This window comes from Gracilinanus agilis, chromosome 6 (assembly GCF_016433145.1).
Source record: "Gracilinanus agilis isolate LMUSP501 chromosome 6, AgileGrace, whole genome shotgun sequence".
Taxonomy (NCBI): domain Eukaryota; kingdom Metazoa; phylum Chordata; class Mammalia; order Didelphimorphia; family Didelphidae; genus Gracilinanus; species Gracilinanus agilis.
In genome coordinates, this window is record NC_058135.1 from 298,268,109 (window position 1) to 298,281,351 (window position 13,243).

At 55.7% G+C, this 13,243-nt stretch overlaps 1 protein-coding gene across 4 annotated transcripts in view; it reads right to left on the reverse strand.

The window, feature by feature from the left end:
• The window catches only part of AP2A2 (adaptor related protein complex 2 subunit alpha 2), a 26,453-nt gene extending 13,562 nt beyond the window's left edge, over window positions 1–12,891 (reverse strand). For 3 of the 4 annotated variants that reach the window (XM_044680069.1, XM_044680068.1, XM_044680066.1), the window contains exons 1-9: window positions 12,789–12,891; window positions 10,295–10,396; window positions 5,786–5,894; window positions 5,111–5,261; window positions 4,535–4,703; window positions 4,258–4,395; window positions 1,004–1,186; window positions 453–550; window positions 32–263 (exon numbers count right to left, since the gene is read on the reverse strand). In XM_044680069.1, the coding sequence (XP_044536004.1) occupies window positions 32–263; window positions 453–550; window positions 1,004–1,186; window positions 4,258–4,395; window positions 4,535–4,703; window positions 5,111–5,261; window positions 5,786–5,894; window positions 10,295–10,396; window positions 12,789–12,839 (1,233 nt within the window). In that variant the 5' untranslated portion in view covers window positions 12,840–12,891. The remainder of the gene's footprint in view (window positions 1–31; window positions 264–452; window positions 551–1,003; window positions 1,187–4,257; window positions 4,396–4,534; window positions 4,704–5,110; window positions 5,262–5,785; window positions 5,895–10,294; window positions 10,397–12,788) is intronic. The other variant, XM_044680067.1, reaches the window with a different exon arrangement.
• Between the last annotated feature and the right edge of the window lie 352 nt (window positions 12,892–13,243).

The following is a 13,243-nucleotide window of genomic DNA, read 5'->3' on the forward strand; positions in this document are numbered from 1 at the left end:
GTGCCCCCTCCCCAGCCCCAGGCTCGCTCACCAGGATGTCGGTGCTGGCGATGGTGCTCAGCCTCAGGTACTCCACGGCCCGCTGCTGCAGCTCCACGTCAGCGTTTTTGAGCTGGCTGTCGCTGCGCAGGACGTCCTGGATCGTCGTCTTGATTTCAGGGAAGAGATTCACAAACTTGATGTAGGTGGACAAGAGCAGGGCCCGTGTGGGCACGCTGCACAGGTGAAACTTGGAATGCAGCAGGTTGAACTGAATCAGGGGGCTGGCAGCGGAGGGGAGAGAGAGCCACAAGAGAGGGTGAGGGGCCGGGCCGCCCCCAGACCGCGAGGCCTCCGACCTCCCTCCTTTACTGGCCGCCTCCTGGGGGAGGAGTTCTTCCTCAGGCCCAGGCAGGCCAAAGCTCCTGGTCAGCGGCCAGGGCCCCCCGGCTCGAGCGTGCGCAAGGGCTTACCTGGACCTCGGGTCACCGGCGATCAAGTTTCCAAACTCCCCCAAGATGTAGCCTCCAACCTTGACCAGATTCTCGTGGCAAGCTGGTGCCTGAAGAGCCTGGGGGAGCCCAAAGCCAAGTCAACAAGCGGCCCGAGGGCGAGGTGGGGGAGAAGATGCCCGCGTGGAAGGCGCTCGGGGAGCAGGAGCCTCCCTTCCTCCCTGCTCAGAGCAAGATCTTTGCAGATCGGCTCAATACGGCCTTTTCCACCCCAAGCCCACGAGGGCTCGGCAAGACGAGGCCCTCGAGTCAGACAGACGGGCGGCCCCATCGCAGCGGTCTCGGCATCGGGGCTGCCCCCCCAACTCCTCCGAGATGCGGTCAGGGAGCCGAGCGACGTGGTGGGGCCTCACACGGGAGGAGCACCGCAGCTAGGGTGGGTCGGGGACGGAGGGCACCACCAGCACAGGGGAAACGGGAAACCCCGGTCCAAGCTGAAGGCCCGGCAGGGCAGACCCCACGCCCCACCTTGAACCACACGAGCGGCGGCGAGGTCCGGCCCGCGCACCCACCTCAAACACAGTCTTGGCGGCGTAGCCCTGCACGTCGTCCCGGTTGATCACAATCTGAATGACGCGGTACCACACTTCCTCGCTGACATAGTCCCCGGCGATGCGGATCAGGTTCAAGATGGTGTCCACGTACCAGGTGTAGTCCACCGCGTACTTCTCGGCCAAGATGGCCACCTTGAGGACCTTGACCAGGGAAGAGCCGGGTCAGCCTTCCGATCCGCAGCAAGCTTTTCAAGCAAGCGCAGGCCGGGGTCTGGCCATTGGCCAGGAAGAAGGAAGCGTTGGGTGCAAGACGTCAGCCTGACCTCCCCAGTGGAGGAGGCAAGAGCAGATGGAGCCATGAAGCGCCGACTCTCTGCGGCCCACCAGCCGCTGTGCCGGGGCTTAGGTGCGAGACAAAGGATGAAGCCGTCCCTCCTCCCCACGAGTGGACAGCAACGAGGGGGGCGATACTGATCTGCACAAAGCGGTTTGGGAGGGAAGTAAGGAGTGAGGGCACACCGGCGCTGTAGCACCAGGACGAGCGACAGGGGCGAGGCCGGTTACAGAGCAGAGGAGGGAGGCCACACAGGAAGGGCCGGTGCTAGGAGCTCCTACAGGCAGCAGGCTCGGAGTCCCCGCTGAGTACGGGAATGACAGGGTCAGATCTGAACTTAAGGAAATTCTCTTGGTGGCAGCGGCATGCAGGACGGACTGGATGGAGTAAGTCTGCTGGGGAGGGAGGCCAGGGATGACCTGGCTGTTACCATAATATAGGCAAGAAGTCAGGAGAACCTGAACTAGGCTGGTAGTGGTGGGAAGGGGAAAAAAGGGGCAGATTGATAAGTCAATGAATCAATCCATAAACACTGATTAAGCACCTACTGTGTACCAGACACTGGCCTAAGCAACAGGAATACAAAGAGACAAAAGACTGTCCCTGCCCTCAAGCAGCTCACAATCAAATGAGGGAGACAATTAGCAAACAAATACATACATGACAAGCTATAGAAAAGATAAATAGGAAATCGTGAGCAGAGGGAAGGCACTGGAAGTGATAAGAGGCTGGGGAAGACTTCCTGTGGAAAGCGGGATTTAAGTTAGAACTCAAAGGAAGCCAGGAAGACCAGTAGTCAGAGCAGAGGAAGGGTAGCATTTCAGGCCTGGAGAACAGACAGAAAATATCCAGAGCCCAGAAAAGGAGAGGGGGTCTTGTTCATGGAAGACCCAAGAGGCCAGTGTCATGACCATTAATTGCTCTTTAAGAAAATCAGTGGCAGAACACAGAAATGACTCAAGGTAGGCAGAATCCCCTCCCTCCCACCACCAATGTTCCAGGTGTGAATTGACAAGGACCTACGCCAGGGTAGGGGCAGTGCCAGAGAGGAACAGGGGGCATGTTGGGGAGATGCTTGAGAAGTGAGATCCACCAGAGATGTTGCAGAGGTGAAAAAGACAAGAGATGCTCCAGAGATGAAAATGACCAATGATGTTGTACAGGGGAAATGACCAAAGAGGCTGCAGAGGTGAAACTGACCAAAGAGGCTGCAGAGGTGAAATCGACCAAAGAGGCTGCAGAGGTGAAATTGACCAAAGACAGTGCAGAGGTGAAATCGACCAAAGACAATGCAGAGGTAAGATCCAGATGCTAATAAGGTGAAATGGACAAGAGGTGCTGCAGATGCTTGGATTGGGGGACAGGGAAGAAGAACAAGGAGTCCCAGATGACTCCCAGGTTAGAAGGCCAGGTTAGAGGGTCTGGAGGAGGGTGGGACTGGCCACTATGGTAATAGAGGAAGAGGATGTGGCCACGGGAGGGGAGATGTTTAGAGGGAAAGGCAGTGAGTTCCATTTTGGACATAGTAAGTCTATAATGTCTCCTGGACATCTAGTAGGAGATGTCCAATGGGCAGCTAGAAATGCCAATCTGGAAGTCTACAGAGGTTGGGGTGGGACCAGTAGATAGGAGAACCATCAGAGGATAATTAAGTCCAGGGGAGCTGAGGAGATCCCCAACTGGAGTAGCAGAGGACAGACCCTGAGGCACACAGGAGATCAGGGGATGCGGCCTGGAGGAGGATCTAGCACAGCAGTCAGGAGTGGTCAGAGATGGAGGAGAAGAACCAGGAAGGGAATGGGAAACACGGCCTCGAAGATCCCTCGAGCCAGGACTACAGACAGACTTTCCTGAAAACGCGACCGACCCCAGGGAGGAAGGCAGAAGAACGAACTCTGGTGTCAAACCAGGTAAGCCCAGGCTCTGGCACATTTCTGCCTCTCAGGCCTCCAAAGTGTGGCTGTGCCCTAGATGACAAATAATACAGGCCCCTGGAGCTATGCCCCAAGGGCTACCAGACTGAGCATTCCCTTGGGCCTGGCCATTCTACCACCTGACCAGTGAGACTGAAGAAAGCAAAGGAAAGGACCACAGCCACAAGCGGGCGGCCAAGAACTGAAGTGGGGGAGGGAGGGAGGCGGTGGTACAGGAGGGCAGCCGTATGGCTCCTGGGCCCTCAGGGATGTCGTGCTACCCCCCAAGACGCCAGCCAGCCAGAGCAGCCCACAGGTCTGGGGCTCACGGCAAACAGCAGACTAGGCCAGGCTCTCCATGTTCCTAATGGCCTTGGAGGGGGGGATGGGGGGGGGGCCGGGAGAATTCCAAACAGAAAATAGATAAACAGCATTTTTCAAGCCTGGCTATGTCCAAGGTGTCGTCCCCCCACCTCTTCTCCCCCGAGGGCCTCCCTAACTCCTCTGAGCTCCAGAAAGGCCCCAGCCAGGCCAGCCTCACTCTCTCCCCCTAGCATCTGGAACTCACTATGGCCTGAAGGGGGAACAGTTCTGAGCCCTGGCTGAGCAAATGCAAAAGGACTGAGCAGGCCAGCCTCAGGACTCTGTGAGATGCTGGTGCTTGAGAGAATGCGCAGGTGGGAGCCTGAGGCTCTGGGTTCAAACCCCGACTTGGCCACTCACTCCCGTATGGTACAGGACGGGTCACGGCTGCTAACGCCTGCCGTTCGCTCCCAAGCTGCCCTCCTTCACTCTCCCGGTCACTCGGGCCTGTCGGAGCAGCCGGGTCCCGGTCCCTAGGGTCATGGGCTGAGAAACAAGGCCGGGACGCAATCCACTGTGAGGGAGCTTCCTGTCTGGGATGAACTCAGGGGCCCGACGGTCTCTGGGGCAGGGCCTGGCTCGGACCCCGAGAGCTGGCAGAGGCTGGCATCCTGCATGTGCCCGCCACCCCCTCCTGCTCTTGGTCGGGGCTGAGAACTCACGATTTCCTCCCTGATGGAATAGTCGGCCGTCTCCAGGTAATTGAGCATCTCAGCGACGATCTGCTGGGCGTTGCTGCGGTCGCACATGGCATAGAGGAGGTCCACCGCTCTCTGCCGCACACTCACATCCCTCTCCGTCTGGGCAGAGAAGGGTCTGTGCAGGGACGCAGGACCTCCCCCCAGGCCGGACATCCTCCCCCAAGGGTGCCTCCCCCCCGCCCCTCCAGCGTGGCTCCCCCCCAGGCCCCTCCCCAGAGGCACTGGGCTGGCCGCACACCTTGAGGGCGTTGATAACCGTGTCGATGTGGGTCTTGACGGCCTCGTGGGAGAACTCGGAGCTAGCGAGGGCGCACATGCTCTCCAGGGCCAGGTAGCGCAGGTTGGTCTCCCGGTGCTGGAGGAACTGGCCCAGCTGGTTGCAGGCACGCACCAGCAGATTGGGCTCACTGTGTGGGTGCAAGGAGAGAAGGGCCAAGATGGGGGGGGGACCCCGCAGCCCTCCCTTCCCCAAGGCACCCAGGGGAGAGCCAGATCTCAGTCAAATCCGTCAAGGCTAAACCATGCTAGGCCAAGGTGACTGTCCAAAGCAGAAGCTGCATTGACCCCACAGGGAGGGGAGGCAGCGTTTCTCAGACCAGGAAGACCCGAGTTCAAATCCTATGTCCACAAGCACCTGGGGGAGCCCCCTGTCCAGCTCTCTGGGCCTCACTTTCCTCATCTGTAAAATGAGGCCGAGCACAGCCCCCCCTCCTCTTGACAAAGGGCTGGCCAACCTGAAAGGCTCTAGAAATACCAGAGATTACGAGGGCATCAGAGTGGTGCCCATCGCTCCACCTGCTGCCCACACACACACCTGTCATGGTGAATGATGAGACTGATGGCCTCGAAGAGGACGGCGTTCTTGGCGTTGGAGTGCTGCACCTTCTTGGACTTGGGGGGCTCCTGAGCCTTGTTCAGGATCGTCTCGAGGCATTCGGTCAGGCGGCCGCGCACTGCAGGGTCTTCTAGGCGACACCAAACACAGTTAGAGCCAGTGCTGCCTACTCAGGAGCTCTGGGGAGTGGCGCCCACGTGGGCCACGCAGGGCTATCCACGTCACTCCACTTTGGCCGTTTTGTCCTCCAGGATGTGTGTCCAAACCTCCCACTTGAGCACGAGCTCCCTACAGGCTCCCCGGCGAGGAGGGCAGCCAGTCCCACGCCGGCACTGCTTACGGCAGCAAGGAAGCCCCACAGACGTGGGAAGAAAACAGTCTCTAGTTCCCCCGACCTCGGCTCCCACAAGCCAAGCCTATCTGAGTGACCAGCAGGCGCCAACGGTCACACCAGCGAGGCCCAGGGCCCAGGCTCTTCCGTGGCTCTATGGCGCCTCAAGCTGGCCCTAAGCCACAGCTCTTCCTATCCTGTGGCCACTGGCATCATCTGCTCTGTACAAGGTCCTGGGGAGGAGCCCCAAGGAGGGGACAGGGACCCATCTAGGCTCAGAGGCAACTGTGGATGAGTGTGGGCAGGCCCTGGGGCCACGTTACCTGGCGGCGGGTAGCACTGTAACAGCCTCAGAAGCTTGACAGAGAGCCAGGGCGCCGGCACAAAATAATACGTGTAGTCCTGTAGGTCCGTCGATGCAGACGTCACGATCTAGAGGACAGACGAGAGGACATCAGGAGGTGGCCAAGACCGGCCTTCGTGAGCTCCAGAATAGAGGGGGGACTCCCCCACCCCACCCCTGAGGTCAGACCTGCCCACATGAGCTCCCTTCCTACAGATTGGAGTGAGCACAAGAAAATCGAGGGGAGAAACAAAGTAGGAAAGGCATCAGAGGCAGAGGCAGGCCTGGGCCAAGGAATGACCACCTGAGGAGGAAGGTGAGTGCAGGACGGCTCAGTCACACCACTGTGGGAAGGGAGAGTGGAAAGACCTCCATGAAGTGATGCAGAGCAAAAGGAGCAGAACCAGGAGAACATTGTACACAGAGACGGATACATTGTAGCACAATCGAATGTAACTGACTTCGCTACTAGCAGCCATGCATTGACCCAGGACAAGCAAGAGGAATTTAGGAGAATAAACGCTATCCACATCCAGAGAAAGAACCGTGGGAGTGGAAATACAGAAGAAAAACATGATTGATTAGGTGGTTCAGTGATTGGGGTTTGGGCTTTAAAAGATCACTCTACTGCAAATATGAATAATATGGAAATAGCTCAGGGTGTGCCGTGGGGGAAGAAAGGAGGGAAAGACCATGAATCATGCAACCATGGAAACACACTCTAAATTAATTAATTAATTTTAAGAAGTAGGGGAAGCAATTTCCCCCCAGTACTACTTTGGTTATATCCTACAATTTCTGGTATCTGTCTCATTGCTGTCTTTAATGAAAGTATTGGCTCTTTTCATGACTTGTTGTTTGACCCAACCATTCTTTAGAATTAAGTTATTTAGTCTCCAATTAATTTTTCATCTAGGCTTCAAAGGTCCTTTAGTGAAAATAATTTTTCTTGTATTATGTTCAGAAAAAGCTGTATGAGCTTCATATTTCTGTAATTACCTGTGATATTTTTATGCCCTAATAATGTGGTCAATTTTTATGAAGGTGCTAGCTGAGAAATAAGCCGATTCCTCTATTCTCGTTCAATAGTCTCCAAAGGCCTATCACATTTAACGTTTTAAAAATTCTCCTAATTTTCTTAACTTCATTCTTATTTCATGATTATCTAGGTCCGAGAGCAGCAAGCTAAGGTTCTCCTATTATTAGTGTTACTCTTTATTTCCTTCTAGAACTCATTTAACTCTTCTTTTAAGAAGGAGGCTATTTGTTGCATCTCTGCTGGGTACTGATATTAATCCACTCTCTAGGGTATCTTTTAGCAAAATGGAGTTTCCTTGATTTCTCACTTTCAATTAGGACTATTTGTGCTCTTGCTTTTTCAGAGTTCTTCACTGCCACTTCGGCTTTTAAATCAGCTGAAGCATAATGGATTTTGTTCCTGCCCTTTGTTTTAGTTGTGTGACTGTTTCAGATGTGTTCCTAGCAAATAACAATACTGGATTCTGGTTTCATTTCATTTTATGGTTGAGTTTATCCCATTCACTATTATGACTTGTACATTTCCTTCCACCCTATTCTCTTACACTCATCCTCTTTTTTATTTTTAATCCTGTTAACCTCCTTCTAGGAGTCTGTTTGGCTCAGGACAGAGGCCTCCCTTAATCCATCCTCCATCCTGTTACAACCTTCCACACCTTTCTTTTGACCTCTTTCCCTCCTACTTCTTTGTTGGACAAGATGAATTTCTATACCCAGTTGTCTGTGTACTCATATTCTTCCCTTCTTGAAGGAGTTCAAATGGGAATGTAGCTCAAGTGCTGTTGGCGGTTTACCTTCTACTTCCCTCTCCATCATGTAAACTCTTCCTTGCACATCCCTCAGATTTTCTTCATTCTTCCTCTCCCTTCCACACTTTCCCAGAACAATCCTCTTCTCTACCTTTCCATTCTTCTTTTGGGATTATTCAAACGTAACAGAATTACACCCAGGCTTCCTCAGCTAATTAGATTCCTTCTGAGGCCTCTCTTGAAGATAAAACTCTGAGGGATTACAAGTATCATCTTGGCACTTCACAGTTTAATCTTATTTAGGATCTCTCATCCCCTTTTCCTGTTTCCCTTGAACTTCCATTTAGCTCTGGTCTTTTTCGAATTAATTAAGGATCCATACCCTACCCCCACCCTGACTGGATTACTTTACTTAGTAGGCTATTCTTGGTTGCCTTGTGGAACATATATTCCAAGCCCATTGCTCCTGTAATATGCTGGCTGCTAAGTCTTGTGTGATCCTGACCAGAGCTCCACAGTCATTGAATTCCTTCTTTCTGGCTGTTTGTAATATCTTCTCCTTTACCTGTGGGCTCTGGATTTTGGATATAATGTTCCTGGGAGTTTTCACTCTGCAAGTTTCTTTTGGGAGGTGACCCGTGAGTTCTTTCCATTTCTGTTCTGCCCTCTGCTTCTAAAACATCTGGGCAATTTTCCCTTAAAATTTCTCAAAGTAGGATACACAAATGTGTTTTGGGTTCATGACGTTCAGTTAGTCCATCGATTATTCAATGATCTTTCCTTCATTTCTTTTCTAGGTTAACTGATTTTCCTGATAGTTCACATTTTCATCTAGTTTTTCTTTTCAGTTTGGCGACTTTTATTACTTCTTGATGTCTCATGAAATCATTCGTTCCTTTTTGGCCAATTCTAATTTCCAAGGAGTTTTTTTCTTTAGTGATGTTTTGTACTTCTTTGGCCAAGCAGCTAGTTCTCTATTAACTTCCTTTCTTTTCCCATTTCCCCCCTCCATCATTCTTATTTAGCTTTAATCACTTTGGGGTTTCTTGTGGAGACTGAAGCCAGTCTGAGTTTTTCTTTGCGGCCTTGCTCGTGCATGTTTTTGATTCATTTTCGTCTTCTGAGTTTGTGTCTGGAGGCTCCCTGTCCCTGCGGCAGCCCTTTGTGGCCAGGCTCACTCTTTGTTTGCTCACTCTTCCAGCCTCCTTCCTGGCCCTGGACAGATGTTGGTGCTGAGCTCTGCCCTCCTCTAGGGGGACGTCTAGGCTGAGCTTCTGTCCTTTGGGTCCCGCTGCTGCTGCCTAACAGCTCTCTCTGGGGATCTGCATGCTTCTCGTGCTCCCAGGTGGGGCCTGCTGACGACTGCATGGTTGAGTTTTCACAGACTGCTCCCAGAGCTGGGTCAGGGGTTTCCTGGGATTGCAGTCTGAGCCTCACTGGGGCTACCGTGCTCCCCACGGCCAGGTCCTAATGCAGCAGCCCCAACTCTCTGCTCCTGTCTCCTAGGCCCTCTTGCTGCGACTTCTTTTTGGCTTTTCCAATCAGGGTTTGGTGTGACGCATTTTCTAAGTTGTTTTGGAGGTGGCGGGCCAGGCAAGCTAAGGCAGCAGGCTCTCACTGGCACCCCAAGCCCATCCACAGCTGCCTTCCCGGCCATGGCGTGTGCGTCCTCACCCCTCGGGGTGCTCGTTTCGTATCAGTGAAGCCCTCCCGCATCTTTCCGTGGCCTGGCACCAACTCCTCTGTGTCCTCTGGGCTGCAGCAGGCCTCTCATGGAGAGCTCCGGCCCCCAGGACGCCAGGCTCCTCATGCTCAGGGGAGTCCCCTACACAGACTCCCCTCCCCCTCCTCCCACGCCCTACAAAGTGCATCAAGTCCTTCTACCTCAGGGCCCGGCCACCCTCAGTCCTCTCTTAAGCATGGGGGGGCAAAGAAAGGCAATAAAGGACACACTTCCTCCAGAAGAGGGCAAGCTTCAGGCCTCCCAGTGCAACTCCTCCTCAATCTAGGGAATTCCTGGGAGGGAAAAGCCCTTCCCCAACACAGCCTCGCCGCCACCATTCTCCGAGTCTGAGTAGCCTGGAGCTGAGAGGGAAGGTGATCTCGACCGGCCGTGGGGCCTTACAGAGCCAAGGCTGCTCTTCCAGCCACTGGGCCAGGCTGCTTCTCAAGAATCAAAAGAGAAACGGCTGTATTCCATCAGGTGGAGTGATGACACAGCCCCGAGAATTTGGAAAAGCCCTTCGGCCAGTGTCGGTGCTCGACGGGACCCAGGCTAACCCTCGGCTCTGGGGAGCCCGATTCCTGAAAGCGAATCCATGCCGGGCCCAGACTTCTCCTCCTTCCATACAGAAGCATGAGTGGGAGAATGACCTTGGAAGGCCGCCGAAGCGAGCACCAGCACGGGTTACTTTCTGGCCGGCGCCCGTTCCTGGGGCCCCCCCGACACTTTCTCCCTGTAGGATTCCATTATCTCGACCATTCCGAGAACGGTCAGGGGCCAGGCGTGCCCCGTGCCTCCCCTCCCCATCCCTGTGACCATCTGACCAAAGCACCCCCCCGGCTGCCCTTCCTTCTTTAGCTGTCTGGTCCTTGGGCCGGGGCTGCCCCGCGTGGGCTGAGCACAGGCTGGCCCACGGAATGCACTCGGGCTTTTATTCAAGAGGGGAGGGAAGGGAGGCAGGGAGGGAGGGGAGCCTTACTCTGCTTAACCGGGACACTGCGAGGGAGACGGACGTCTTGAACTCTTCTGGGTTCTTCTGGGCCAGCGTGGTGATGAGGCTGGTGGCGGCCGTCACCACCCCCTGAAAGACAGAGACAGGCGCCGTGTGACTCTCCGCGAACCCCTTAAAACGCCGCGTCGCCGCCAAACGCGGCCTCGTCCTCCTTGTCCTGGCAACCCGGCGTTTGGCCCAAAGAGCAGGCGCTCGCGGATGGCCACAGGGACGACGGAACCAGGACGTCTACCTGTCGGACTCGGGACCCCGAAACAGAGAGCGTGAACTGAGCTAGAAACCTCCTTGTGGGCCCAGGGGTTCATCCAGGCTCCTGCCACGATTCCTCACACACACGCACACACACACACACACACACGGGCACACATACAGATACTCAGACACACACATGTACAAACGCACACAACACAGACACAGACACACACACCCGAACACATAGAGATAGACATAGATGCACAATTAGACACACAAACACATACACATGCATACACACTAAGACACACACACTCAGACACACACATACACACTCAGACACACACTCAGACACACACATACACACACTCAGACACACACAGATGAATGCACACACACACTCAGACACACACATACACACACTCAGACACACACATACACACACTCAGACACACACGCACAGACACACTCAGACACACATACACATAGACAGACACACAATTAGACACACACATGCACACACACTCAAACACACACAGATAGACATAGATGCACAATTAGACACACACACACACACACACACACACACACACACACACACACACACANACACACACACACACACACACACACACACACACACACACACACACACACACACACACACGATGGCGCTGGGCTACCTAGACTTGCCCCAGAAGGAGCCGCAGCGGCTTCCACCCTCCAGACCAAGCGGGCAGCCCAGAGCCCTTGGCTTCGGCTTATCCCAACTGGTAGGCCCAAACCAACCAGCTCCCACAGTACCCGGACAATCTCGCCACGGCCTCCCGCAGCCTGTCTGCTCTGGCCATGACTTTCCAGCTGCCCCAAACCCAAAGAGCTCCGTTTCTATAGCTGCGGACAAAGAAGACGGGAAGGGCCTCGGGGAAAGGGCGACGGTTCACCCAGAAGCCAGCCCCAGAAGACGGAAAACAGCTACAGGAATACTCCACAGGAAGGCCAAGGACTTCTTTAGGTGAATTTATCTAACAGTTTCCCCCAGGGCCACTGAGGAGCACACAGTGCCAGGCCCAGAGTCAGGAAGACCGAGGTTCAAATCTACTCTCAGACTCCTGTTAGTCTGTGTGACCCTGGGCAAGTCACTTCACTCTGCTGTCCTCGGTTTTCTCATCTGCAAAATGAGCTAGAGATGGCAAAGCCCTCCACTATCTCTGCCAAGAAAACCCCAAATGGGGTCCCAGAGAGTCACAACTGAAAAGCGCACAGCCAAGGGCAATGGGGAGGCTCCGTCTGTGCCCGGCTACAGGAGCGGTCAAAGACGCCCGAGAAAGAAAGAAGGTGGGCAGATGGAGAGGGCCAGGACGGGCTCCTCCTCCTAAAATATTCCCTATCGGTCCACTTCCAGAAGCAGAGCCTGGCCCTCGGGCCCTCCGCTCGGCACACAGGAAATCCTCCCTGAAGGAAAAGGAAACTCGAGACTGTGGTACTGTCTGTGCTTTCGACGGTCATTCCCACAGCAGAGAGTGGCCTCCCGAGGCCAGCCAGAGGGCAGGACGAGCCCCCCCCCCCCCCCGGGCCTCGTTAGCCATCGCTTTTCCCTGCTATGGAGGCTGCAGAGTCCCAACTCAGGAGGGCTCCTCGGACAGCGAGGACGGGCAGCAGACACAAACCTCTCTGAGAAGACTGAAGGCTCCAGAAACTATGGCTGGGCCGGGCAAAGTCCGAGCTGGACAGACCCCGGCTTGAGGCATCGGGGCCAGAAGGAGTTTCCAGCCTAAAGACCAGGCTAAGAGTCGGGGCGGGAAAAGAAAGATGAAGTTTTCCTGGCCACATTCTCAGCCTCCTTGTCTGAAAGAGGAAGGGCCCGAGCACGGCGGGGCCAGGGATCCTCTCGGGACGGCCCAGAGGCTCGGGGCAGAGACGGGCTCCAGCCCCCCAAGGCTGCCCGGCACCCTCGGCCTTCCACAGCACACTCGCTGATCCATCTGCCCAGAGCAATTGTCCGGCGCTGCCCGGGGCACCGGCCCGTCGTGTCCTCGAAGGTGAACGAACTAAAAGCATCCGTCCCGGCCCTGTTCCTGCCTCCGCCTGACCGCAGACTCTCACCCCCACTTCCCACCGCCCGGGGCTCTGCACGCCTTTGGAGCTCTCCGGGCGCCCCCCCACCCCAAAAAGCTTTCTAACGATTCGCCGGCCAGAGGGCCTTGGCCTGGCTCCGGCCCAAGACGGGGCCCATCCCGGGGCCACACGGCCCCCCGCGGCTACTCACCAGGTGCTGGTCGTTGAGGAGGTGCACGACGCGCGAAGTCCAGTCGCCCATCGGCACGAGGTCGGGGGACGTCCTATACAAGCGCAGCAAGCACAGGGCCGCGCTCTGCTTGACGCTGTCCATGGTGTCTCTGAAAGACCGAGAGGGCCCCCATCACGCAGGAGAAGTCCGCCAGTGGGGACCAAGCGGGCCTCCAGCCCCAGCCCGGGGAACCCTCCGGCCAAAGGAGCCGTCCGGGATGCAGACGACCCCTGCGGGAAGGGAGAGCGTCGCTTCGAGGGGGGGAGGAAGGGCCGGCCGAGAGGAAAGGCGCCCTCGAGAGCCGGCCCGACCCGAGCGGGCCCCTCCGCTGGCCTCGGCTCTCAGGACCCTCCACCGCGACGAGCCCCTCCTCTCCCGGGAGGAAGCTGTCCTGGGGTCCTTCCCCGACCCCCGGACCAGTGCCCACTGCTCCC